We start from the raw sequence: 27,848 nt of genomic DNA, 5'->3' as shown, positions 1-27,848 counted from the left end.
TATGTATGTATTTATTTTTTCTTTATTTCTGTTCCCTTATATCTCTAGTCCTGATCAGAAGTTTTGTGAGCATTTTAAAGATGATAAAAGTGATGATTTTCAGAAAAGGTACATTCTTAAAAGAGATAACTCAAGTATGGACAAAGATGATAACCAGGTAAGTTTTGATTGGGTGATTTCAACATTATCCGCTAATTAGCTAGACGTCTATAGTTTGACTAAGTTAATGTTGATGAAGGTTTTCTATTTCCAGATGCGTATCAGACTGAAAGATGACAGGAGGAGCAAGTCAATTGAAGAGCGAGAAGAAGAGTACCAACGAGTAAGAGAGAGGATATTTGCACAAGATGTGGTAATTGTTTTGAATAATATAGGCGTTTATAAACAGTTCTAATGATGAATATGTTATATTGACATTTTAATATAATTTAATTAAATGAATAGTAATGTAATTCAAATTCCATTTTAGATGAATAGAAAAGTAATATAGTTTCAAGCAGATAATGAGAATATATTTGTATTTTAGAGATATAGGCATGTCAGAGAATACCCTATGTTCATAGAAGTAAAGTAATAAGTTCCTTTTTTCTTCTAGGCTTTATGTTCCCAAGAAAACTATCCCCCAGATCAAAGGTCAGTACATTTTAAAGAAGAAAAATAATAATAATCTGTACAGAGTTTAAATATGTTTTGGATTTGCCTAAAAAAATAAAAATAAAATCACTATTTTGTTTTAAATACCAACAGAATCCAGGAAGAGGATGCTTCTAATAGTACTCAACAAAGACGACAGATATTTAGGTACTTTAATATTCTATTTAAATTTGTTAACAAAAATTCCCATGTCTCTGTGCATGTTACTACTGCTTCAACATAATTCAGCACATGAACACTATATATATATATATATATATATATATATATATATATATATATATATATATATATATATATATATATATATAATTTCAAAATAAATCTGCAGAGTAAATAAGGATGCGTCCGGACGATCAGCAAGCAGCACAGAGAATGAACTGAAGTACTCAGAGCCCCGTCCCTGGAGCAGCACTGACTCTGATAGCTCCAACCGCAACCTTAAGCCGGCTATGACCAAAGCCAGCAGCTTTAGTGGCATTTCCGTGCTGATGAGGGGAGACAGCTCAGGGAGCAGTAAGAGCACAGGCAGGCTCTCAATGACAGGCAAGTCTTAAACAGAAATAATGGGGACCTATTTTAAGTCATGTTCAAATGCACATTTTCAGAGAGGGATACAAACATTTTAAGGGTATTACAATAGAACAATCCAACTGCTACTAAGTTGCTTGTTGGTCGTTCTATATACTATTACAATGGTTTTATTCCTCTTGGAAAATGTGCCATTGCCTGTTGTGTGCACATTACAGTGAAGGACCAGTTTAAGTAGTAACATGAAATGTAAAAGCTGCAGTGCTGAATTCAATGTATTGTAACAGGTGTTCACTGCAAAATAAAAAACATATATATTTATAATTGTCAACCATGGTTGTTTACCTGTTAATTAGTCATTTAGCAGATGCTTTTATCAAAAGCGATACAAATTTAAATGTGCATAAAGCTAAAAACAATGCTTCACTGTGTGGTCATTTTGTGAAGTTTTCATAAAGTAATGTGGGCAATTATCAGAATGTAAAATATTCTGTATTGTGACACCTTTTAAAATACTGTTACTGTATTAAAATAAAGTAAGCTATAATACAGTAACTATTCTTGTGCCTACATCATTTTGGGTGAATGTGTTGTGAAATATTTACTTCACACATGGGGGGGTGCAGCTTTTCCATTGTCAGTTGTTATTGAAACATTTAGTTTCACTTCTTGTGTCAAGGCTTGGCTTTTTTTATGGCATTTTCTTTGTCTTGTGTAGACTCTCAAATCCTGTTAATTCATTCTCGGCTTTGTCTATAAGTAAATACTTAGCTAATAACCTTATAACCTTATAACCTGCCACACCTTGCATGCTATATGTGTTTTGTTTTTTCCTTTGAAGGAAAATCATTGTCTCTTTTAGCACCCGTTATTTTTTTTTTATTATTTTTTTTAAAGCTTGCATATTCAAAAGGTGACTGCATTCAATCTTCCTGGACAATAAAAGCCCATGTTTGTTGAATAATAAACTAGTGATTTCATTCAGGATTTAATGAAGGGCATTCTTTTGTCAACGGAAAGCCCTTTACTACATTAACATTATAACAATGTCTGTCTGACTTCCTCCTCTTGTCCTTTCCTTTCATCTTTTGTAGTCCATTCATCATTTGTAGTTTGTAATTTTTATTTTTGTTATTTAATTGCTTTCAAAGTTTGTCTACCAAGTATCTGAATACAGTAGGATTATAAAATAGTTTCAAACTGCACTATCAATTTCAGGAATAACCCAACGTTGTTGAAGTTCAGTATTTCTATATCCAAAAAGTAGGGGAAGTCTTGGTCCAAGAAGGGAATGGAGTTACCTTTGATGTTATTAAAGAGTAAGTAGTGGGGTTCCGAAAAAAATATAGCGTTACACGTCCCCACAACTGTTTTAAATAATGTACCTGTATTTTCTCTCTTCATTGTTAACATCCTGACCACTTTTTACACTTATAACTTTAAAGTCTATTCAAGCTTTTTTTCAAAATGGCCACTAGTGCACTGGGGTTTGAGATCTGTCCTCTAAATGAATGCAGGAAGAGCGATTTAAAAAAAATAAAATAAAAAAATTTACAGAAGCGTAAGTGCTCTGGCTTTCCCGTTCCGTACCACATCATAGATCGTTATTGCTGTGTTACCTATTTGACGGTGTGGTCACTAATCCTTACAATACTGTCAGTGCACAAGAGCGGACATTTTGAAAAGAGCTTTGAAACACTTTAAAGTTTTAGTGTAAAACGTTTTCCGGACGTGGGGACGTGTAATGCTATATTTTTTTTGTATCCCCAATATTTACTCTTTTAAAGGCACATAAAAGGCCAGATGACAATTTTAATCTAACATTATATATATATATATATATATATATATATATAATATATATATATATATATATATATATATATATATATATATATATATATATATATATATATATATATATATATGTTAGATTCATATAGAATTACACACACATTTACAACAAGCATGCCATTTGATGCATAGAAAATGAGCATGATGTTTCTGTCTGTAGGTAAAGAATTTTGTTACTCCTTTCCTAGGTTCTGAGTCCTCTAGTAGTGTAGGGTCATCTACGGGTTCGCTTTCTCGCACCCAGCAGCCACTTCCTGTTACAGCTTTAAGCCAGAACACCCTCGGTGCTCCTGCCGTCTATCCAACTGTCAGCACTAGTAATTCTCTTTCCTTTGATGGTGGCATGAGTGGGCAAGGGGCTTCAACAGCTAGTACTAGCTACTATTTGCTTCCCTTGGAAGCGACCGGGATACCTCCTGGCAGTATCCTGATCAACCCTCACACAGGTTGGTATCCACTGGTGGAACATTATCTAATAGTTTAGTTTTTGTATATATCTATATGGAGTGCATTTTTAACATGCTTTGTGCGTGTTTGCTGTGGGATGTTTGAAATGTGTGCGCCACCTTAATGTAAATATTGTTACATGACATTTTACGAACAGTGACAAAAACAGTTAGCATTTTTGAAAGATGTCTCCTAATTTGTGTAAATCGATATGGGGCTTCAAGTTTAAATCAAGGAGGTAATTAAGAGAAAAACAAAAGCTTTTAATGTTTCAGATCTTTATTCCTGTTCAATTTTCCCATGAGAGCATTGGGGGGGGGGGGGGGGGGACAAACTTGACGGTACTAATAAAGTATAAAATTAACAGAACTTGCACTTGTTGATTTCTAATATGTTTTTTTCATGACTGTTATTTCTTTAACAAGAAAAAAATAAGAATTTACTTAATTCTCTCCTGGTTCCAAATTAAAAAAAAAAAAAAAAAAGTTTGAGTCAGGTTTTGCATGTACGGTATACATAGTAAATTGGTTTAAATGCCAAACCCTAGGATCATATCCTTGAAACTTGAAACTTGTAATGCACACAAGCATTACTGGTATTCTGAATGCAATTCTATATAACTATACTATATTATATATAGTATATTAAAAGTACAGTACTAAGAAACTAATCTTATAACAGTAATCTGCTTTTTGAGAAAAACAGAAATTTCGATTGTTTTTGTCCTTCCAGGTCAACCATTTGTGAACCCTGATGGCTCTGCAGTTGTGTACAACCCCACCATTGCACCGCAATCTGTACTGAACCCTGCACAGCACCCCCCTCCCCCAGCTGCCCCCCAGCAGCAGCAACCAGCCAATCACATTCTTTCTCAAGTTAGTTTTACTACTACTTTTCACGTTACTTTTCATTTTACTGCCTTACAATCCTAAGGATTTGTAAATAAGAGAAAGGACTGTTTATTAGATAAATGGCAGATTAGTAATGGAATTTAGTCTGACTGATATAACTACTTAGTGTAGTAGCCTGATACCTAATTTTAGAAAGGTGCTCAGATGCATAACTGTACACACCACGTATGTATCCAATGACATGACTAAAGTAAATATTAAATGCACTTGCCGATTTAAATTGAAGAAAAAAATATATTGGCTAAAATGTTGTCTAGTTTTGCAAACCCCTCAAAAGAAAGCACATTTTACAATATTTGACATAAAACCATTATTGTCACTACACACACTTCATAAGGTTTAATTTTTCCAAAACAACATTCCTACTTTAAAGCACTGTACACTTCAGGGAGCATCAGGCATTTAATTGTAATTGACAGAATTTACCTTTTCAAAGCACCATTGTTTTATTCCCTTTCGTGGACACTTTTTATTTTTTAAATTTTATTAAAGGTCAGAATACATATTAATGATGCTGTTTAATCCAGGAATTCTGTGAGATATTGTTTATCCAGAAGAGTACAAGTGTTTAATATGTGATATCTCAGTCTAACATACCTGTGCCTGTTTCTAGACCACTTTAAATCTCTATGTATTTTAGGTATTTCTTGACCTTTTATTTAATTAAATATGTTTACCTGTTTATAAGCTGTCTTTTTTCAAATCATGCATTTTTAACATTTCTACTAAACTGTTAACTTCATCTCTGAACTATTGCTTCTTTAGCCAGTTCGGCCACTCCAGCCTTCTACGCAGCCTGTCCAGTACTCTACAATCTCTTATCCACCTCCGCTCCTGACAGTCTCCCCTAACCAGCAATACACTGTGGTACCACATCTTCTCCTCTTTCTGCTGAGCTTCAGTTATTGTGGATGTGGTGATTCCGATGTTGTTGAGTTATGTCTTTTGTACATGTTTGCGGCTTCTTGTTCACTGGTGCTCCAGTTGGCACTGATATTAATAATAATTTATGCTTTTAAGGACTATTACGAAATGTGTGTTTCCACATGCAACTCTTTTTTTTTTTTTGCTGTTTTTTTTTTTTTAAAGGAATCGAATAGTGTATATCTGGTGTAATAGTTAAGCAAGAGTGATGCTCGCTCAATTTCTTTACTGAAGCACAAGAAACAAGTACTTGTGATAGTGTTTATGTAAATATCTAGTATATGATTTTTATTAGGAATTGAAAGTGCATTTGTTTGACTTGTTTACAATATCCACATTATAGATGTGAGCCACAAGACACGAATGTAAACTTTTACAATCAAATATTTTAAAAGCAAAATTCTGAATCATCCTCATAGAGGTCACAAAAATGTAGACGTGTAAAGTATTGTAGTAGATTACTTAATGAAGAACATAACAAGCTATAAATAAAAGGATTAGATTATTTTACATCATGCCTAGGTATAATAACATAAGCAGAAAATATTTAGCTCTAAACAGGTCAGTGCTTCTATGAGACTGGTTAATTAGGGAAGGTGTTGTTTTTAGTGATTTTAATAATAATTGTAAACATTTAAAATTGCAGTCTCGAGCAATCAGTTTAAATAAGAATTAATAAAAATGCAAATATTGTTTAACTGATACCTTGAATAAACTAAATAAACTAAGTGGAACAGTTACTGACATATCACTATTTTGATCTTGACATTCCTGTGTAAATGCAAGTGCTGTTCATTACAATTGCAAAGTTTGTCATCACGGATAGTTAAAGTCTGAGTGCATATGAGACTATTTATAATATCACAGCACAAAAGTCTCTTTAATATGACATTGATTATGTTTGACTTTTTAAAATGCAGGAAGAAAACCTTGGGGCCCAGTTCAGCCAGATGAACCTTGTCAGACAGCCTTCCAATGAAGCTCCCGATGCACACACTGCCATGTTCCCATCATCAGTAGTCCTTCAGCCCCCCCATCACACTGGGTATATTATGGCACACCCAGGGCAGCAGGTTCCTGCCCCTACGTACTCCAACTCCGGTCCTCCTGTCAATCAGCAAGTTCTACAGCAACAAGGGTTTATGCAGCAGCCCATGCAGCAGGTACAGTTTTTTTTCTTAAACACTTCAAAATATTTCATTAGAGTAGTATTCCCTCTATGTAAGTCGTATCAAATATTAATAAATGCATACCGGTTTAACTTCACCACTAGAAAAAAAAAAAGCAAATTACTTTACAAGTGTTAAATTTTTTTTTTTTTTTTGCAATTGGCAAATCACAGTGCACAAATAAAACATAAATAATTGGCATTATCATTTTGCATTAATTATTTCAGGTATGTCTTTTCCTGAAATCGCTTACATTTACCTTTTACAGAGATGCCCGCACAAGCAAATTAAAGTAGGTGCATAGAGGTGTTGCCTTCATTCATTAAATTAACCTTATTCTTAAGCTTTCAACAGAGTTATTTTATTAATCTTTCAGTGTTTTTTTTTTCTGTACAGATTTTTTTGTTTGCTTGTATTTATTAAAATATTAGTTATTTTCTTTTTCAGATGCCCACCTGTTACTGTGCGCCAGGCCAGTACCCACACTCCAGTCAGCAGTATCGGGCTGTTACCCCTGTCCATTACAGCACCCAGCAGAATCAGCCTCTGCCACCGCCAGCACAGCAGCCAGGTCAGAGGGCCCATTCCACTTTTATATTGGTAGTTTCATATACAGGAATATGATCATACCTATATATACTTTAATTTAATTTGTAGATCTACCTTATTGTAAAAATGCAGCATGTTCTTTTTTTTAAAATATTATTTACTTTGGAACATTATACAGTGTCTATATATTATGAAAACTGCCTTGAAACTACTGGTACTGGAAAGGAACATAAATGGAATTGCTCGTTATGCTGTCGGATGCTTTATTTTTAAAGGTCTAAGCAGTAGGATTTTGATACATTTTAAGTCGGACTCTACAGAGATCTTCAGCTCATTCTACGACTCCACCTTCATTTGTGAAAATCGCAGAACTAATGCTACTGGTACAGAAGAAAAAAGTGAATGCCGTTCTTCCAGATGTATTTGAAAAAGGGTAAACGCTGTTGTCTCGTTTTGAGAAGTTTTCTTTTGAAACCCAGTGGGTGTTTGGAGCCGGGGCCGGAGCACTGTCTGAGAGGGGTACAATTCTCACAGTGAACCGGTCTCTTTTCCAGCCACTTCGTTCTCTTCATAACTAACATAAACAAAACATCGAGCTTTGCTTCAATTAATCGTGTGATACGAGGAAGCTCTGAATACAGTATGTTCCTGACGAGATATCCACAGACTGATACATGAAACCACAGAACTGCAATTTGTTCCCCCTGATTTTCAGTATAGATGTTTAAGCACATCTGAATGTCATACTTTTAATGTTTTTAGGGTTCTGTGCCAGTACAGAATTCCCTTTTATGTTCATGTGAAATCTTGGGTAATTTTAACTGGAGAGGTTGGCTGTGGCAATACTAGTCAGTTGGAAATATAGATACTTTTTAAAGCCATAGCTATAATTTGCCAGTTATTTCCCTGTTCAGTCAATCCTTTGTTATATTCAGCCAGCTGCAATACTGTGTAAGGTATCCTTTTTTTCCCCTCCCTGCTCTATCAGCCAGAATGGAGTGTGTTTAATACTATTCACTTCATGTCTGGCTGCAAGTTGAGGTGTGAGAATAGAGCTAAAAATAGACCACTTCATGTAGCCCTGCAGGGAGCAATCCCAGCCATCAATTTCTTTTGTCCCAGTTCTTTTCTCATCTCGTGAAATTGATTGCGGTTGCCTCCACAAAAGCAGGAAGAAATTGAACAATATTCACAGCAGTGGTGCAGTCCCTTGACAGTTTCTCCTGAGAATTTTTAGATAACATCATGTGATAATTTCTGTCATGTAACCTTGACACTGATGCTGTTACTCATAAAAAGGATGTTTTTTAAATAGCAATTTTAAAAAATATACCTGCATACAGTATGTTTTTTATTATTATTATTATATGAAAAAGAGAAAAACCTCAATTCACTTGATAAGGCTATTTGGAGTTACACTGTTGTATGTTTCAATGTAAAATATCACATTTTAAAATTTCTCAATTGATTTTAATAGGCGGGTCACAGGCTAGAAAGTGATTCTTATATATACAATAGACTGGTTTTATTGCTGTCATTAGTGTGTTTTCAAGCACTTGATGGTATTCTGTTCTGCTGAGATAGTAATGGCAAATACATTTCTGTAGTTATATTACCGGTACAGTATATTAAACCACTTCTCAAGTCTTAACTGTTGCCATAGTTATCTCATTTATGTTTTTGGTATTAGATTGCTTGTACACTTTTTGTTTTCCTAGTACAATATTTATTTATGTATTTATTTATTTAACTGCAGGTTACCAAACTGTGATGCCTAGTCAACAGCAGAGCTATCAAAGCATCATGGGAGTGCAGCAACCACAGAATCAAAATTTAGTAAGCAGCCAACAGAACAATATGGGAAGCCAGATGCAAGGCATGATGGTCCAGTATCCTCCAATGTCCTCTTATCAGGTGTGTGCCCTTGCTGTGGAGGTCTCCAGCATTTTCTTCTATATGTAACTTTGAATTACTATTAGTATTACATCATTAGAATCAAATGGATTGTGATTTTAAAGTCTTGTCAGCACCACTGTTCCGTGTATTTAAATTGCTGTTTGATCATTGTTTATGGTCATTCTGTAGTTGTGTCATGCTCTGTATCTTCTTGTTTTTTGTAGGTTTCAATGCCTCAAGGTTCACAGTGCATGCCTCAGCAGACATATCAACAGCCAATCATAATCCCCAACCAGTCGAGTCAAGGGCATTTGCCTTCATCAGGAGTTCAAGTCTATTACAGTGTAATGCCCCCTCCTCAACAGAATAACATGAGGTTAGTTCAGTGCCTGATATTTCATTTAAACAGAATAGTGTGTTCATGATTCCCGTCTCCTGTTTGCTTACCCAACATTCAAGTTTATTAAAGTCCCTAGTCTGCATTTTAGTTTGGTTTGCATACAATACTATTTTTCACGTTGTTATCAAATCATACAAAAGGATGTTATTAGAGCCCCGTGAAATTCTTTTTATTTTTTATAATTTTTCATTTTATTTTTCATAAATTTAGTTTTGTTAGAGATACACATTAATAAAAAAAACTCAAATAGATTTATATCAACAATAGTATGGTATACATCATGATCTTTTTTTTTTTTTTTTTTTTTTTTACATTTTGACAAACAGACCTCGCACAGGAAAATAATTTAGTTACCATAATTTCTCAGTAACAGTAACGTACAGTCTGCCAGTCTTTTTAATGAACTGCCTATTTACAGTAAATACTGCCCATGCCCGCTGCCCGCTATAAAAATACATTAAGGTAAAATAAAAAATATATATATTTACACTGCCCTACTATTGGAGAAAAAAAAAATGTATAGGGATTGTATTTCAATCCCATTGCACTGAAGCAGTATACAGCTTGGGGTTTCTCAGTATTTAAACACTAAGTAAAGCAGATTCACTCATTCATTCAAATCCATCCAAAACCAAAAGAGCATTTGTTCCAGTGCAAAGTTTGCACCACTTGAAATAAAACAAAGAATTGGCATACAAATACAAAATACAAACAAACCAGCCATATTTTCCCCAAAAGTAATAGGCTAATACTTAACGACGGTATCTTTCGACTCCCATTCCAAACGACTGACCAAATAATGATGTGCAGATTTTGCAACTAAGTCAGCTGCATACATCCCCCTTCATGCTCAAATTCTTTGCAGCGTTGTTTAATTGTTATGCATGTCTTCTCTTACATCACAATTTGAATTCCCAAACGACTCGCTCCAAATTATACATCTGTGCAAGTGCTAGTCAGAGCTTCCGTTTCCCTTCAGACCGTGTCTGTGGTAACGGATGAGCCTTGACAGCTACGATTGCAAGTATTTATTTTTGCAAATAGTATTTTTTGTATAAACCTCCCAATTTAAAAATGTCATTCTCTGTTTGCTTTATAATTTTTCGTTTTATTTTGTTTTATATTTGCATTTCGTTTTATATGTTATATTTAATTTTATTTTGTGCTGTTTCGTATTTGCGAAAAACACAGGGCTCTAGATATTACAAAGGAGTATTTAGCTCTATTTTAGATTTGGTGTAGGATGTGAGGATTATCAGAAACTGCTTAAACTCCATTCACGTTTATTCAAGGTAATTTGTTTGTTTAACATTGCCAGTAATAAAAGTTAATCATCTGCTATTACATCCGGGACTTCAGTGGTTGATTTGTTAGCATCAGAGGTTTCATGCATATGCATTTTCTTTTAATGCAATCCCTCTTATTTTTCTTTATAGACACCATGGGTCTCCTTGGAGCTTGACATGCTAGAAACTGTTGTTTGCTTAGAGACTGCATTCTGTTTTGCTGTACAGTCAAAATAGAAATGTGCCACCCATTGTCAGCATTAAAGTGGTGTACAGTTATGTTGCTGATAATAATAATTATATTATATAGGGTCCTATAGTGGCTCTCTTGGTAAAGGCAGGTCTGTGTGGTGTGCAGGGCAGTGCATGTTTGCATTTAGGGTGCAAAGAGACAATTGGCTTGGTTGTGGCAGAGGTGGCCAATTTCTAAAAAAAACTTTTTTAGAATGCTAGTAAAATCTACTTGTCTTTCTTAAAAATCTACGTGTCCATAAAAATACTTGCCCCCTCCCCTGTCGCACAAAACACACACAAAAAAGTAGAATGTAACTCGCTACAATATCCAGCACAACCCAACCCTCTCGTGCCTTATTGCTTAAGCATCTAATTTCTATTATTATAAATATATTTGTCAATCTTAATATTTTAATAGTTTCACAAATCGATGGATTGTGCATGTCCAATAAAATATATTTATTTAATATAGCATTTATTTATATATACAGTATATATATTTTTAACTTTACTAGATTGCTGCATTTAAATGTCAGGTTCATATATTACGAAAGCAGTATAACTTATTTGCTAATTTACAAAAAACGTAAATAATAGCTTAAGTTTAAAAGATTAGCGTGTGTCTTGACAGACTCCCATTCTCTTGGCAGCCATTTCTGGGTTTCTTTGTAACCAACAGCTAGCCAATCAGAAGTAATAGGGGTGGGACGTAAACACTTTTTAAAATGTAAGTGTATGTGCTAGACTTCAGAAACTTGTGTGGCTCTCTACAAATATACCCGGAGTGCCTTTCTAACAGCATAGGAAAAATAAATAAATAAAAACTACTTGTCCGACGGGGCAAAGTATAACGGCAAAACTTGTTGTCCGTCCTACAAATCTTGTTGTCCCGGGCGTCGGGCGATACGAATTGGCCACCCCTGTTGTGGGGATGCCCACTGACATTTGGTTCTCCTGAGCTGTGGGGAATTGCTGCAGTGAGAGAACGTAATTAGATCTATGCATTCGTACACTTACATTTCTAGATGGATATTAAACATATATAATCCAGCTGTGCTAATCTTAATGTGGGCAGTCCTTGGCACATGTTTTGAAGTAAAGGTAATCCTTTTGGCAGTCACATGTACAGTATGTTGCTTACCTTGATTCTTCTTCTCTTTGTGTTTCTGCAGTTCTTCTGTAGGATACCTGCAACCTCCAGGAACAGAGCAGATGCAGTTTCCTCTGACTTTATCTCCTTGTAACTCACAGCCGCTCCAAGCCCAGCACTGTGCAGGTATGAAAAGCTGCTTGCATTCTTGCTCCCCCTCGTTAATTGCTTTTTTCAGTTACACTCCAAATGCAATACTAAAACTAAGGCCACGCGGGAGTAACTTGGCTATCCATTCCAGGAAAGGTGACCCTAAAACTTCACGCTCTGTTTGAGGTTTTGGAAATGTCCTCAATACCTTGAAAAGTGGATCCCGCCAGTCCTGGTAGTAAAAATTCTAAACATTTCTTTTAAATCTGCACTAATTTCCAGGGCGCACATAGAACTTTCTCTTGAGAGCATATTTATAATTCAAAAGGCCTGGGATAACTAAAAACAGAGATTTTAGTTTTGCTGTTTTTGTTTTAAAAATTATTATTATTATTATTATTATTATTATTATTATTATTATTATTATTATTATTTCCTATCACTGTTAATTTGCATTTAAATTAAAACTGATGTGATAATTTGAATATTTTTTTAGAATAACAATGTGATTAAATTGGATTTCTCAAAGGATCTTTTTTTGTCGAGTACAAAATGACAGCTTCCAAGTTGCTTACTCTTTGAAGCCAAAATATAAATGGTAACCAAAGCGTTCTCTATTTCTAAAGCTGCTGTATAGCCACATAGATTCCAGATATTGTAAGTAACGTATCAGATGAAAATACTGCATTGCAAATTCCCATGTCATCCTGTTTCCCCTCTTCTGAATGTGAGCATACTTTGTTTTTTGTAGTTTTAAAGAAAAGAGCTCAGATTAAAATAAGATGACTGATCATTCATTTTCTGCACTAGAAACTGCAGGTGTAAATAGTTTTGTAATGTCAAACTGCAAATGTTAAAAGCCCAGTGCTTGGTGTAGTATTATGTTCATAACTGACATTTCTTTGAATGAAGACCTTTTGCAACACTCTGCCAAAAGGGTCTGAAGTGTAAACATATTTAACCTTTGCGTCTTTGTTAAAACTTTTTTAATTAACTTTTCTTTGCAATTAAAATGTATAAGCTACTTTTCCCACTGGTGTTTAAGATTTAATTAAACAAAACATTGAGGAGTTTTCTTACTCGTACCTGCACATTTTTTAATTATTTATTTTATGGAAGAATTTTTTTTAAAACCTGCACTTTGGCTGCTTACTAAGTATTCCCGTGTTGGGTGCTTGTAAGCTATGTAATTGTCACCTCTGCCGTTACTTCAGCTGCTAAAACCATTTGAGATGCTAACTTCATATTTTTCATAAGGTTTTTGAAATACAGGCAAAAATGTTAAAGCGATTAGTAAGATATTGATTCAACTATTGCAAAAATGATTGAAAACTGGAATATTTAGTTAGTGTCACTTGCTGTGTATGCCTGCAGACCATGTTCATGAGTTCCCATCCAGTTTAGTTGTCTTTTTTTTTCTTCTTTAAGCTGTAGCACCACCACATGGCAGTGGAATGGTAATGATGCAGCTGACCTTACCTACCAACCATCAACCAAGAGCACATTCACCACCTCAATGGAAACACAACAAATGTTACAGCCTTGACCACCAGAGGGGCCAGAAATCTACAGATCTCAGTAATTTAGATAGCACTAGACAGGTATTGATGGGTTCTAAACCCTAATTGCTAAAGGTGCAAGATGTGATTTTGTTTTCTTTCCATCATCACTACTGTAAATACTACTACTACTACTACATTTAACTCGGATGCCGTTATAATCCTACAATCTTACCTGAAAAGGAATCATTTTTAACATTCTTTATGTATTTAAGGATTTTTTTTATTATTTATTTATGTTGCTTTCTATTTGGTTTCTTGTAAACTTCTTCTGCACTTCTATTTCACTGTGTTTTCCAGGGCAGTCCACAGCTTGGTAGTCCAGCCACTTCACCAGCCCCAGCTCAGTTTACAAATATGAAAAACATCCGTCCTGGACTCTCTCCCATTTCAATCATGTCACAGTTTCCAAGACCCTTTGTCCCTGGGCAAGGTAAGGTCTATTTGGAAAAGCTTATTCTCATTATAACAGCGTTTGTGGGTTCTATAGAATATGTTTATTATAAGGAGGCCTAATTGTAACAGGTATCTAATAATAAAGGGGGGGTGGGGGGGGGAATAAAAATAGGCAAAGTTGCAATTAGTTCCAAATTACAATCCTATTTATATCACATTAGAGAGTTTTTTACAGCATTGACCTTGTTAAACTGACGTGTTATAGTCTGAGAATGAGTTGCAACCTCATTTCAGTGACATTCACAAATGATAATGTGTACCTTTTTGAACCAAGAAAATATTTCTCTGTTTTAGGCAAGTAGGCATCCCATATACATGTAAACATCCCTTCCTGACAGAAGTTTACATACAATTTCAGACCCTTACTATTTGGGGATCATTAGGATCATAGCAAGCAATTATATTTAATAGACAAGGTCATGTGTTCTGTAATAGTCCAGTGTGGTGTTCAACACATATTACTGACGGGAACGACAGCATTACAGTATAGTCAAATATGCTTGATATTTTGAGCAACTTAAGAATTGCTATACATTTTACAAAACATTCTTTAAATTAATGGTTTTGTTTTAATGTAAATGCTGGATCTTCCCACGCAGGTGACATCCGATACCCTCTAATGCAGTATAACCCTCCCATCCGGCCCCCTCTACTCCAGGGACCACATATAGTTTCAAACCATCAGGTATGTATTTTTTGTGTAGTCTGGCCTGGTTAACTTAAGGCAACATAAAACTCCTTGTACTCTACACACATACAAGAAAATACTTTCTTTTTTCTTTATCTCAAGTACCATACAAAATATTTACATATGTTGATATAAATACACAATTTTGGTGCTGCAATGTTAATAGCCCATAGACAGATGTTACAAAAGGCACTACAGTAACTTTAAAAAGCTGATTGATTTTTGTGTGTGTGTTCTTCTCTGTGCAATACAGTTATGGAGCGTTTTTGATCTGGGGAATTCACTTTTATGTGCCGATTTAAGAGTGGAGTTTCACAACAAAAAGATGTGAAATTTATTCCAAAGATTTTTTTTTTTTTTTTGGTTGAGCATTTGTCTAAGCGATGGAGAAACATGTTTGGGATTTGAGATTTAATTTGTGGTACAGTCTGGGTAAATTTAAATAATGTGTTTTATGAGTGATCCATTGTGTCTGTGTCCTTTTATTCCAGAGCATTTGCAGTATTCCCTGCCTCTAGAACATTTAGAAGTACTAACTACCAGCTAACAGAGGATAGTGGTATTCATCTTGCCATTATTCTTTTACCTTGTACAGACTGATTACATAATTGTATCATGCAGATATAAATAACAGCTAAACATGCCTGCAGGAAAATATGTTACTTAACCTGAATTTAAATGGTTTGTGGTTCTTAGAAAAATAATCCTATATAAATCTCCTTTTTTAATTTTTAAGGGTCAGCTGGGAATTCGGCTTTGGGGAAGAGGAAAAAAAACGACTCGGAAAGCACTGTCCACTGATCTCGGTGTTGGAGAACCAGGTAATTCTCAGGGCTCTTTCTCACCATGAAATAATAGTCGTATTTGAAAGGCAAGTGCAGTTCAATGAACATACATACAGGGTTAATTATTACATGTTTTACTACCTGTACATTGTCAATTCATATTTGTAAAGACAGCAATAAACTATTTTTGTGCAGTAGGTGCCTACTACTATATGTGTCTCGATCCATCAATGCAACAGTTTTGAAGGACGTTTGTGTTCTTTGCTTTTTGGCAGGATAGACATTTACAATCCAGTAGTGGTGATAGAATATGGAAAAATATGGGCACTTAACTACTCTTTATTTAAAGGATGTAAATTCTGTTGCAGTATATAAAAAAATAAATAGTGACCAAAAAAAAAAAAAATGTTTTGTTCAATGTCATGATATGTGCATTGTGCCTCGGTATAAACAAGACCTGTGTAAAAGGAAGTGCACATGGTATAAATCAGGATACCAAATTCAAATACCCCACTATTTTGCATTGGGCAATTTCACCATCAAGGCAAATATCTGTTTTAACTATTTCTTTTTTTTTTGATGTTGAAAAAAAATTATATTAATAACTTTACACAAAGTAAAATTGGATTCCCATATATTTTGACACATTTTGTATTCTTTAGAAGGCCATTCATAAAATTATGGGTCCATGCATTTGTAAGGTATTGTTATATAAAAGAGTTTCTGTTAATTAACTAATTTGTTTTTTTTCTGTTTTCCTTTGTCTAGTGATTGGGAGAGTGCTGGAAGTAACTGATTTGCCGGAAGGAATTAGTCGTACAGAAGCCGACAAGCTATTTGGTGAACTTTGTAAAGTTGGTGCTATGATTAAGTGGATACCAGATCATCAACCACAGCAACAGCACTGTGGAAATGGAGACAGCAATGCGAACACTGATCATTCAAAACCTCCCAGTGACTTGGCCTCCACTTACACAGTTCTAGCAATGTTCCCTTCAAAACTTGCTGCTCAGAACGCATTGATCAAACAGAGTAACTCGTTGAGCAAGTTTAAACTGAGGACCAGCAAGAGACACTACGATATTCTGGAAAGGGCTAGTTCTCAGTAGCAGACACTGCTGCTTTGAACTTGGTTACTTCCAGTTCCATTTCTCCTCCTTCCTGTTTCTCACTCAGTTGGTTTGATTTATAATTGGGTTTTCACTTGAGTAGTAGAGTCTTCAGGAATGTGTTGTCGTTGTAATGTTCTAGCGATTTCGATAAAAAATAAGTGATCCAGCAGAGAACTACAAAATAATAAAATGTTCAAGATGTTATCCCATATTTCTTTTTCAGAACAGAATGAAGCATATCGGAGGAAAGCAACATTTTTTTTTAAATTTATTATTATTATTTTTTTATATTTGAGAAATCTTGTATCGGATCCAAAGCCCTATTGTACAGCTGCATTATTTTCAAATTACCGTTTTATTGCCTTGTGTTTATTTTCACCCCTTTGACAAAAAAATAAAAATAAAACAACAAAAGGGATCTAGTCTGCAAGCCATGTATTACAATATAAAATCAATTGTGCAGGGCCATTCTATGTTGTTAGTGGTCCATCCACAATGCAAGTGTCTTGAGATGGAATATCATTTTCTTATTGTGCCTCCTGCCAGAATTACTAGCTATCGAATTAATACACTGGAATACAAACTTAATTGTGTTTTTATACAATAAATATCCAGTCCAAAAAAAAAAATCTTGTAAATAATGTAAATATTAGCAAAATAATGGAAGTGTTTACAACAAAGCAGCAAAAGCAACACTGGCAATTGGCACAATATGGGTAAACTAAATACTTTGGTTTAAAACAGTGGTTAAGAATTTTGAAAATACATCTCCCTTTTTTATATACCAGTGTCTCTCTCTCTCTCTCTCTCTCTCTCTCTCTCTCTCTCTCTCTCTCTCTCTCTCTCTCTCTCTCTCTCTCTCTCTCTCTCTCTCTCTCTCTCTCTCTCTCTCTCTCTCTCTCTCTCTCTCTCTCTCTCTCTCTCTCTCTCTCTATATATATATATATATATGTATATATTCACATAATCCTCACTGATTTAGCTGGTCTTCTACTATATGGCAATTTTCCATTACAACTCAGACTATATTTTTTCCATGGTCTCCAGATATTTCATATGAAACATCCAGACTTTTTATGGCATCTTATAGCAATTTGATCACTGGGATTCAACAAAAACAATGAACCTATTTTTATTTTACTTTTTCCAAATGTGTGTGAATTCCGCAAGGCTGTACAATGTTTGCTGGTGCAAGTCATTTTTATTTCAGTTTGAAACCAATAAATGTTTACAAATACCAAATAATCAATTGTTTTAACCAACTTGGCAAAGTTGTTTTTGAAAACTGGGCTAATTCCATATATACTCTGTTCACAGTTAAACTTTGTATAACCTGTCATTATGCGTCCCTGTGGAAATGTGCCCCGCCCCTGTGTGCATTTATGTGTTATGTGTTGTATGGTGCGTGTGTTAATGTTGGTGTATAGTCATTGGTACACGGGATATAAACGGGTATGTGTTTCACGTGAATTAATTATGTGCAACCTCGTGCGCGCATATTACTTACTTTAAATGCACGTGCAGTGATGTGCAATCTCGTGCCTAAATACAATTATACATTTTTAAATACACGTGAAACACAGACCCGTTTATATCCCGTGTACCAATGACTATACACCAACATTAACACACGCACCATACAACACATAACACATAAATGCACACAGGGGCGGGGCACATTGCCACAGTCCCTTATTATTGTATCTGTGAGACCTAGGCCCGGACCAAATCAAAGCTTTGACAACCCGCTAATCGCACTTAACAAAACTGTATTTAATAGTGTTTTCTTTTTTTGTAAGTATCTTATTTCTTCTACTCATAAAAAGAAAACGCTATTAAATACAGTTTTGTTAGGTGCGATTAGTGGGTTGTCAAAGTTTTGATTTGGTCCCGGCCCTAATCACTGCATTATAAATTCAGCAAAATAATTCCTAGCTGAAAGGAATTGCTAGATGGTGCATTTCAGCAGTGATTGGGTTTTATTCTTGCAGTGGTAAATTGGAAAAAAATGTATATTTGATTTGAGGCCATGTTAAACTTATTTTAGCGTAATATTCACACTCCTTAAATGTGTATGTTTCCTATTTAAGAACTCAATTTAGAACGCTTCAACATCAGGTTATTTGGGTTTTTGGTAACCCTGTAATGGTTAACATACAAGGTTTTCTCTCATCAAGAACATAAACAGCATTGCACCACTGTCACTGTTTTTTTTGTTTTTTTTATACCATTTAATGAAAGGATGTTGCAATATAGAAGAAATAAGTTGTACCATGGTTTAACAGATTGTTTAAACAAGTCAGTCTGAATTCCAGGTGCTTAAATGTGCCGTATAATCCCTAGCAACCCCCATGGGTTGCTTGAAAAAAAACTTGTGTTTTCCCTATAGACATATATTTCAACACATATAGCCCTATAATGATCGATACACGGGTCAGAAACTTAATTCTAGCAGTAAAATTGAACGACCTCTAATATATATAATTTTGCTAAAACACAAATCTGTGCCAGGCTATTTACCTAAATACTTAGATTGACATTTTGATACAAAAAATAAATGTACGCATTACAACATTGCTCTATTGGTACTGTATATGAGGATACACCGTAGTTATTTTAAAATCAGTCAAATTCTTTTGACATTTGAAAGCAAAATCAAAACAAGTGAATGAAAAATTGTAAAAGAATAATTGACAAAAATGTCATCACCGAAATATTTTCTAAAATGATCTCTTGCTTGGTCATTATTTTATTGAAAGATGCCCTCACCCCCCCCCCCCCCCCCCTCCTTTTTTTTAATAAACTAATTCTCCACATTCTTCTACTCTCTCTCCACTTAGAGAGAGTAAAAGTTCAGATTCATAATTTGAAAAGAATGAGGAAGGGTGTTTGATGCCTGACATTTTGGATTATTCAAGCAAGTGCCAATAAATAAATCTAGTGTTTTAAGTTTTATTTATAGACAAAGAGGTGTGATACCTTTTATTGGACTAACTAAACAATAATTAATCACAAGCTTTCAAAACCTGTCAGAGTAAGGCAAAGTGCTTGACCGCAGCCGGAACTGACAACAGAGGTCACGCATCCCCTGCAGATTCTAAAAGGTGCTGCGCTGGAGCAGACCCTTCAAAACACCGGAAAAGCGCCACCAGTGCAAGAGGGGCGTAGAGAACCACATGTAGGATTAGTGATCGTGGTAGCGCCACCTAGAATGGGGGTGTGAATAACACAGAAAAATAGCTTTTATAAATTACAACTGGTGTATTGTGAATGACAAATACCGGTACATATAGTATGCTTTTGCATTTAATTTTCAAACGAGACTAGTAAAACTATGGAGGATATTCCATGCCAAAATTAAAAATAAATAAATACAGGAATAAATAAATAAATAAATAAATAAATAAATGTTCATGTATTTATTTCAACATTTAGTATTTATTTCAACGTATCCTCCGTATAAAACTAATGTACATAACTTTAATTACTTAAACAGATTCCTACTAAAATATGGTCTTCTGTTACTGCAATAAGTCTTTGCGTAATTTATTTATCAGTCGTTATGATGGAGCTGTATGGGAACAGTGAAAAAAACTATAGTCTTCTGCAATCAGAAAATCAATCAAATCGGTCTCCATATTTGCTCAGTCAACTGTGCTTGTAAACCTCTCAAAGCTGTCCTATCTCCGTCTACCCAGACCGTGACGCCAGGAGCAGACTCCCGACTGCAACGCAGCCATATACTGCTCTTCAGTGGCCATTGAGGGTTCATCTTTCACTGAGCTGCTCTGAGCGGCTCACTAACGTACCCACTGTACCCTTATCACGTGAAAAGTGCTGTAATGCGTTTAACTGACGTCATAAACTCAGACCTCTAAACCTCGGCTGATTCCTGATTTACCTACATCTCCCAGAATCCATCGGATGTTCTTTTGGACTACAATGCTACGTATGCCTTTCTCTGTGCTGCGCTTGCTCTGTGATAAGTTTGAAGGTTCCAGTCATATACGATTGAAGATTGCTGCAGTGGAAACAGGGACTGACAAATTATTACATAAAATGCTTTGGTTTGAGGGCTCGATCCCTGCTGCCATCGCATCAGCCAAACAGAAAAACTCCGTCTTTGTCATCTTTATAGCAGGTATTTGCAAAGCTTATATATAATATGCCATCAGTAAAAATAGGCCTAGCAGGGAACAAGCTCTGTCATTATTTTATTACGCGGTGGACTGACAAAAATACATTATCATTCTTTTAACTTCTTTGACAGTATCTTTAGGTATACATAGGCACATCATAGATGTTACTGGATGAATATTGAACTGTGTACATAGAGCAAGCTGCTACACAACTATAAGTCAACTGTATGCAAAAACTGTTAAGATCCGTGTTTAGATAAATGTTTCATTTTAACACGTATTTGTATTATTGCCGTATATAGCAAGCTCATTGCGAAGCTGTTTTATATTAAAACTACGGGTCTATGGCTCGGCGTTTTGACTCAATCGACTAGTAAGTAATATAATAGAAATTCGCTTTTGTTTACTCACTAGTTCTGGTGTCTGACTAGGCTGTGTGTTGGTACCTCAGTCACACACCGATGTGGCGCACTTGTCTGTATGTAAAATACGCGAGTCCGTAAAGAAAATATAAATAATAGCAGCAATACAAAACTATAGGAAAACAGACTTGACATTTCATTCCTGCTGGCATTTGCTCTAAACATTCTATTTCGTATGTACCTCCACAGCTAACTATATTTTGTAGTTCTAGTAGCGGTTGAAATTGCACTAGAAGTATAAACGGGACAGGTGATGTTGTCATTTTATTAAACATTCTGGTCACATTCGCCACTGCATGCATTGTGTATTTGGATACAATATAGCATATCTATGCATCAGTAGCTTTCTACATTTCTCAAATCTTTGCATTTAGATCTATTAGGATCAAATGATAGATAATCCTGCGGTTTGTGGAAATAACAATGAGACAATTATCATTGCAAAATGTGTCTCTCTTTTTGTTTGGGTATTGCCACTATAAATATAATCTGGTGTATAATCTATATGACTAATCTTAAACTAATGCTGATACTGTATATAATGTATTTCATTACATGTGATGTCTGAGGTGTCAAATACATAATTTAAGTAAAGCATTTGCTGCATTTCCTATCAGAATATAATATATAATTTAGTTGTCTCTAGTACTTGAATTTTTATAACCTGCTTTGGCACTTGGACTCAAACCCACAGTTTTCTGATGATGATTAACACAAGTGTTATACTTTTCTGGTATGATTTGATAATCCTTGGTTTTTACAACATGGCTTTTAGGAGATGATGACCAATCCACACAGATGCTTTCAAGTTGGGAGGATGATAAAGTGGCAGAAGCTACAGCACAGTCTTTTGTTGCAATTAAAATTGATGCCAAAAGGTAGGTAAAGTAGGCAGTAAAAATATATGTAGGATATGTTCGTTGTGGCTGAAAATCACATTGGTATTCGGGGTTGATGTTGCAGCCAAATATATACGCTTTAGTGGAATTACTTTCTCAAAGCCAGTAAATACTTTAAGCAGCATTTTTTTATTGAATTTCTTGCAAGTACAGGATGTCTGTTTTTCTGAGCAGAACTTTTTTTTGGATCTTGTTGGAGATGCCTGGAAATAATTGCCCCCTCAATGAATAAACGATTGCATCTGCATCTCTCCAAGCTGGAGTACAGCTCCTTAAAATTGTCACATTTATTTTTGATCTACTTACATGCCAGTCAACATTGAGTAAATATACTTGGTAAGAGCTGGTATTGTTACTAACATAAGTAAATGTCTACTTTTTTATTTCTTTTGCAGTGACACTTGTGTGCAGTTTTCCCAGATCTGTATCCTTTTTTATTTCCAGTAGTCCATTGCTACTGTGATGTTATCTTAGTACAGAGTACTTTACCTGCTCACAATTGTTAAAATAAATCCAGACTCATATTTAAATAAGTACATGATGTAATCTGTGGAGCATCTAACAAACGTGTGTGTGTGCTTTTAATTCTAGCTGTTCAGTGAGGTTACACTTACACATGTTTTGGTTACAATAATGCCAAACAAGTACAACCTTCCTTAACTCCTAGCGAAAAGACCCTGTTGTTTGCATCCCTTCCAGTTTCTTTATAGGAGACAATGGGATTCCCCTTGAGGTAATCGCTGGGAGTGTCCCAGCTGAACAGTTAGTGAACCGAATTGAAAAAGTCAAACAGGTAAAATAGAATAATTTCTATTGTACTTTTTTGTTATCTCTAGTTTAGAAATACTAAACACATTTAATGACAACCACTTTGACTAGAAGTTTTTTTGATGTGAGAAACATTTGTCGTTGAATTTAGTTTCTTTCAGTATTTGTAAATTTAGCACCATTGCGTGTTTAATAGTTAGGTAGCATTACAATGTATTGATTTGCCAGTGAAATGATTTTCTGTGTTTTTATTAAGATGCACATACAGCAGAAGAATGTAAAGCTGGGAGGAGCTGATGAAAACCAGGTTGCCACAGAGCAGCACTCTGCGTCCTTGGTCACCCCAGACTTAACCAGCCAGTCACAGAGCTTGCCTTCAGAAACCGTTCAACCAAATGGTGCACATCTATCTGATGCAGAGCCAGAAAACGTTGCTGCAGCAGCAGCATCAAAAGGTACAGTATTTGATCCTTAAATAAAACTGATTTCTTTCCTTAAGCAAAAAAACAAACCAACTGAAGTGCAACATGGCTATCCAGTTTAGAACTGTACAGATGGTCATGACTCTATTTCAGTGCTTCTGCGGTCCTTTTGAGACAGCTCTAGATTGAAAGGGACCGACCAGTCATTTATTTAAATAAACTGTTAAATGAAATTGTTAGTGCTACTGTGATGGAGGGAAAGATAGACTTATTTGGCTTAGACTGACACTTTGGGGATTTTGGAAGGGGCTGATGTATAGTTTCATTACAATTCTGTTTTGATGAATATGGTCCTATTTGTTTATCAGCATGTCTGTCTAAAACTGTGGAAGATGGCGTGCATTCAGGTCAGCCAAGTCCAGCAGAAGAAATAAGCGTCTCCTCTGAAGACGCATCAGTAAGTTCCCAGCCAGAAGAAGACCTTAATATCAAGGTGGAAAGGTTAGTTTGAATACTACTTGAAAAGCTGAGCATCAGTTTTGTAGATTCTTAAGAATTCTTTAACCTTTTAAATACACACCCTATTGTGCCAGGATTGAAGATGCCTGTTGGCAGTGATAGCTACTGAAAGCGTTGCTGCTACATTTATGGCGATTCATGAAAAATAATGTGCTTCCAATGCATGTCAGATTCTGCCCTACTATTTATTACATTCAAAGAGTGATTTTGGTTGTTTTGCAATTTCTTAAATTTGGTGAAACTCAGCTTTTGTGTTTTCCTAGGTTGACGAAGAAACTTGAAGAAAGGCGAGAGCACAAGAACAGAGAAGAAGAGGTCATTTTAAAATAAGCCCTGCTACCATTTTGAACATGGCCGTATATCGCTTTATTTTTTCCATAAATCCTTGTTGAACACCTTTTTATATGTCTTTATTATGTGAAGCCATGTCTTCCGATCCAAGTTTTCCCCCTACTGTAGGTTTGTTGACGGAAATTGACCTATTGCTTTCAAAAACAGGAGGGGGAAAAAAAGTTTTTTTTTAGTTTGCTGCTAACTAGCCTGTATTTCTGACCTAAGTAAAGTTATATATTGTAAAATCTGTCAACTTACTTTTTAATTAACAAGTTATTATTTTTTCTTGTTTTTATAGAGTGAAATAAAGAAGGAAGTGGAACGCAGAAAAGTTGGCAAAGAGATACTGGATTTTAAGAAGAAAAATGAAGGCGAGAAGACCAAGCAAATGTTGGAGGAAAGGAACCGGGAGAAAGCAGAGGAGAAGGCAGCAAGGGACCGAGTGAAACAACAGATTGCACTGGTAAATACTATTTAAAAAAATATATATATCTTGGGATCCCTGAATAGATCTGTGCTATCTTTATGCACCTCCAAAATATTATAATAGAAAATCTATCCAACAAGTGTTGTGATACTTCAAATATTGAATGTATTACCAATGCAGAACGACTGGGTGGAACAAAATTGAATTTGGTTTCAAGTTTGCATTCACTGTTGCAGAAACTAATGGGCATTCATATATCATCTGAATGATGTGTCCGGATAGAGAAAACGTTCCCCTTGCTGCTGCCTTACGTTTCAGTGTGGTGATTTGTATTTGAGAGGTGGGGGTTGTACTGAAAAGGCTATTTTATAAAGTAGGTTTAATAGTGGATTTGCTGGATTTTGTCTGGGCAGGATTAGTCTGTATTTCTAACCATTTAGGTTGGATCAGTCATTTTTTTCCAAACTCATTTTACTCAGTGTCACATTCTGATGTGCTGGTATTTTGTTTTTTCTTGCTGTTTGTCCCAGGATCGGGCTGATCGAGCAGCTCGCTATGCAAAAACCAAAGAAGAAGTGGATGCAGCCATGGCTGCAGCTCTTCAGACCAGGCAGGCTGAACTGGTTGCTAAGAAGCAGACTTCTCAGAAGGAAAGAAGGTACGGTACATGGTTACTTCTTGGCATTAACATTTTAAAAACAAAACATTTCAGTAAAAATGACATGTTCTTAAATGTTCTTCTGTATATATGATTTTACAGTGCAATAGCCAGGATACAGTTCAGACTCCCAGATGGATCATCTATTACTAATCAGTTTCCTTCAGAAACCAGGCTAGAAGAGGCCAGGCAGTTTGTTGCACAGGTAAAAAGACTAGACTAAATTACTAAGGATGCCGTTTTAATTTGCTGTGCTATTATTGCATCAAGTGTCTCTGTCTGTTACTCTGTTCGCTTTGACTTCTGTATCTTTCTAAATATAATTACGGTATTGGACAGAGATCTAAACATCAACAGATTTAAAAACGACCTTGTCTATGAACACTGTCGCCTGTAAACATGTATGCACATAATTTAAGTTGCAGCAGTGTTTTGATCATTAAAATATTCAGATGGGTGTGTGTTTTGTGTGTGTGTGTAATGCCCTCTGCATTATTTCTCTGCAGGAAGTGGGTAAAAAGTATGGCAATTTTTCACTGGCCACCATGTTTCCCAGGAGAGAATTCACAATTGAAGATTTTGACAAAACTCTGCTTGAGCTTGAGTTGGCACCAAGTGCTGCAATAGTATTGCTACCGGTATGTATTTCCAGCGGTGAAACACTAAATAACATTTTCAAAGCAAGCATAGAGTAAAACCTGCTGCTATTTGCTTGTAAAAGTCCTTCATTTCTCCTGACAGCAGACGGGGAGATCGGCTGCAGCGGTGGTCCAGTCCTCTGGTGGTGGGATCTGGGGTGTCCTGGGTACAATCTTCTACCCGCTCTTTGCAGTCTGGAGGTTCATCAGCAATTTTGTGTTTGCTAGTTCCCCACCCCCTGGGTCTTCCACGAGACAGGCTCCCCAGCCAGAGCACTCTCAGCCTTCAACTTCCACTGCAGCAGAGCCAAAGAGGTGGGCAAAAAGAATCCGCCGCATTTGCCATGACAAGATCGGAGATACCCCAGGGATTGTGACTGTGCAGTAAAAATTGTTGTGAGCCAATAATTAACTGGAGAGAACAACAAATTGTCAGTATTCTGGTTGCTACATAGACCATTTAAATCTTCATATTATGTTTTTTGTACTCTCCCGACTTAATTTAATCTGAATGACTAATACCCATGCTGCGTTTCAAATCCAAGCATGAGATCCTGAAGGTCATGCCTTCTTTGGCCTATGTTTGACAGTACACCATCTACATTTGAAACTTGTTACCATTCATTATCTAAAAATGTTTATTCCTTTTTTTTTTTTCCCCCAGAGAAACCATTCGTAAACGAGTTCTTGAAAAACATACAGATGACTTTAAAAAAGATGGTAAAATCTACAGGCTAAGGACTCAAGGAGATAACGAGGATGACAATAACACTTGGAATGGAAATTCTACTCAACAAATGTAGTATAAGGATACCTCCTAACATGCAATATTTTTCCTATTTGGTTTGAGTAAATTATAATTATATTGGTGAATCTTCTAATACAGGGCAGCTTATCTTGTGTTCAAGCCTGGAAACCATTTAACTGTACCTTTGCATGGGTGAATATCAATAGGTGACTCCAGACAGCTGTGAGTATTTTTTTAAATTGTATGCTGTTAGCCCAGTTAGCTGATTTACTTAAGTTTGAAGACTGCACTACTGTACTTTGGGATATTTGTACCTTGGCTATAAGAAATCTAGAATTTGGTTTTGCACATGTTGGTGGTTAAAGCTTTAAAAGCTAATAAATGTATTTAGTAAATCTTGCATTGAATACAGTGCTGTATGCTAATGCTTGTCTCCCAGTTTGAATGATCTAAACTCCAAGAAGGTATAATTATATAGTAATTAGAGATTCTTAAATCAACAGCTTATGAGGAACTGGGCTGATTTGACTGGAGTTCCTTTTAAAAGCAATCATGAGGCAACTCCTGTGTCGTGATTATTTAAAAAATATTACTTTAATGACGGGTGGTTCTTTCGTTACCAATAATTTAAGATATGGATATTGGATAGCACTGCATTCAAGGTAGGATTTGGTAAATACAAATTCATTTGCTTTTAGCTTAACTCACATGGCCTAAACACACAATAACTGTGAAGTTTATGGACTTGAAGGAAGCCTGGTTAGTTGGTAATGTAAGTTCTTTTCAGCTCTCAATTAATAACAATAAAAAAGGGTTTCAACAAGCTTGGCTGGTTGTATTTTTTACTATAATGTATCCTGAGCTTTTAAACCCTATTCTTCAGTCATTACCACGTCCTGTTATAAGACCTGCAGGTAAAAGGCCTTTTGCTTTATCTGCAAGTTACTTCAGATAACCTTCTGAAGCAGTCGGACATGTAACTGTACAAAGTATTAACTATGCATGTCTGGACATACCTAGCAGAAAGATATCTTCAGACATGCATGTGCACATAAAGACAAGCTGGCAAGTATCTCATGTCCACATACTATCTTATGTCTCAAAAGAATGTCTTAACCAAATGTAATCGCAATTAGATTAGTGATTCCTTCCATCATTTGTGACCTCCTTTCCATCAAAT

The 27,848-nt window shown here is 35.5% G+C and overlaps 2 protein-coding genes across 18 annotated transcripts in view; both read left to right on the top strand.

Moving 5' to 3' along the window:
- LOC117407785 (R3H domain-containing protein 1-like) overlaps nucleotides 1–17,324 on the top strand; it is a 37,608-nt gene extending 20,284 nt beyond the window's left edge. For 6 of the 15 annotated variants that reach the window (XM_034012997.3, XM_034013060.3, XM_034013040.3 and 3 more), the window contains 18 exons: nucleotides 49–157; nucleotides 239–352; nucleotides 596–633; nucleotides 748–801; nucleotides 986–1,200; nucleotides 3,228–3,485; nucleotides 4,219–4,361; nucleotides 5,163–5,264; nucleotides 6,242–6,484; nucleotides 6,938–7,061; nucleotides 8,796–8,953; nucleotides 9,160–9,311; nucleotides 12,028–12,131; nucleotides 13,524–13,696; nucleotides 13,955–14,087; nucleotides 14,710–14,795; nucleotides 15,535–15,619; nucleotides 16,352–17,324. In XM_034012997.3, the coding sequence (XP_033868888.1) occupies nucleotides 49–157; nucleotides 239–352; nucleotides 596–633; nucleotides 748–801; nucleotides 986–1,200; nucleotides 3,228–3,485; nucleotides 4,219–4,361; nucleotides 5,163–5,264; nucleotides 6,242–6,484; nucleotides 6,938–7,061; nucleotides 8,796–8,953; nucleotides 9,160–9,311; nucleotides 12,028–12,131; nucleotides 13,524–13,696; nucleotides 13,955–14,087; nucleotides 14,710–14,795; nucleotides 15,535–15,619; nucleotides 16,352–16,692 (2,632 nt within the window). In that variant the 3' untranslated portion in view covers nucleotides 16,693–17,324. The remainder of the gene's footprint in view (nucleotides 1–48; nucleotides 158–238; nucleotides 353–595; nucleotides 634–747; nucleotides 802–985; nucleotides 1,201–3,227; nucleotides 3,486–4,218; nucleotides 4,362–5,162; nucleotides 5,265–6,241; nucleotides 6,485–6,937; nucleotides 7,062–8,795; nucleotides 8,954–9,159; nucleotides 9,312–12,027; nucleotides 12,132–13,523; nucleotides 13,697–13,954; nucleotides 14,088–14,709; nucleotides 14,796–15,534; nucleotides 15,620–16,351) is intronic. The other 9 variants (XM_034013069.3, XM_034013012.3, XM_034013022.3 and 6 more) reach the window with 8 other exon arrangements.
- A 3,288-nt stretch (nucleotides 17,325–20,612) lies between these two features.
- Nucleotides 20,613–27,492, top strand: LOC117401583 (UBX domain-containing protein 4-like). Of its 3 annotated transcripts, none has more exons than XM_034002331.3 (13): nucleotides 20,614–20,836; nucleotides 22,032–22,134; nucleotides 22,551–22,579; nucleotides 22,830–22,948; nucleotides 23,180–23,378; nucleotides 23,714–23,846; nucleotides 24,128–24,179; nucleotides 24,496–24,660; nucleotides 25,155–25,282; nucleotides 25,385–25,487; nucleotides 25,789–25,920; nucleotides 26,027–26,235; nucleotides 26,585–27,492. In XM_034002331.3, the coding sequence occupies exons 1-13, from the start codon at nucleotides 20,620–20,622 to the stop codon at nucleotides 26,721–26,723; spliced, it is 1,728 nt and encodes a 575-aa protein (XP_033858222.3). In that variant the 5' UTR covers nucleotides 20,614–20,619; the 3' UTR covers nucleotides 26,724–27,492. The 3 variants fall into 3 exon arrangements, with proteins under 3 accessions (XP_033858231.3, XP_033858222.3, XP_033858213.3); XM_034002322.3 differs by having other exon boundaries at nucleotides 20,615–20,836; nucleotides 26,024–26,235; XM_034002340.3 differs by lacking the exon at nucleotides 24,128–24,179 and having other exon boundaries at nucleotides 20,613–20,836; nucleotides 23,714–23,802; nucleotides 26,024–26,235.
- Nucleotides 27,493–27,848: the final 356 nt, after the last annotated feature.

The sequence above is a fragment of the Acipenser ruthenus genome, chromosome 10, assembly GCF_902713425.1.
Source record: "Acipenser ruthenus chromosome 10, fAciRut3.2 maternal haplotype, whole genome shotgun sequence".
NCBI classification, from domain to species: Eukaryota; Metazoa; Chordata; class Actinopteri; order Acipenseriformes; family Acipenseridae; genus Acipenser; species Acipenser ruthenus.
Note: the sequence above shows the minus strand (reverse complement) of the source record. Positions and strands in the feature narration are given on the sequence as shown.

Bases quoted from the DNA above. Each gene is read 5' to 3' on its own strand.
- LOC117401583 (XM_034002322.3), top strand. From the start codon at position 20,620: ATGTTCTTTTGGACTACAATGCTACGTATGCCTTTCTCTGTGCTGCGC. The intron at 23,847-24,127 runs GTTAGTTTGAAT...GTGTTTTCCTAG, and splicing joins CTTAATATCAAGGTGGAAAG to GTTGACGAAGAAACTTGAAG. The intron at 25,283-25,384 runs GTACGGTACATG...ATGATTTTACAG, and splicing joins ACTTCTCAGAAGGAAAGAAG to TGCAATAGCCAGGATACAGT.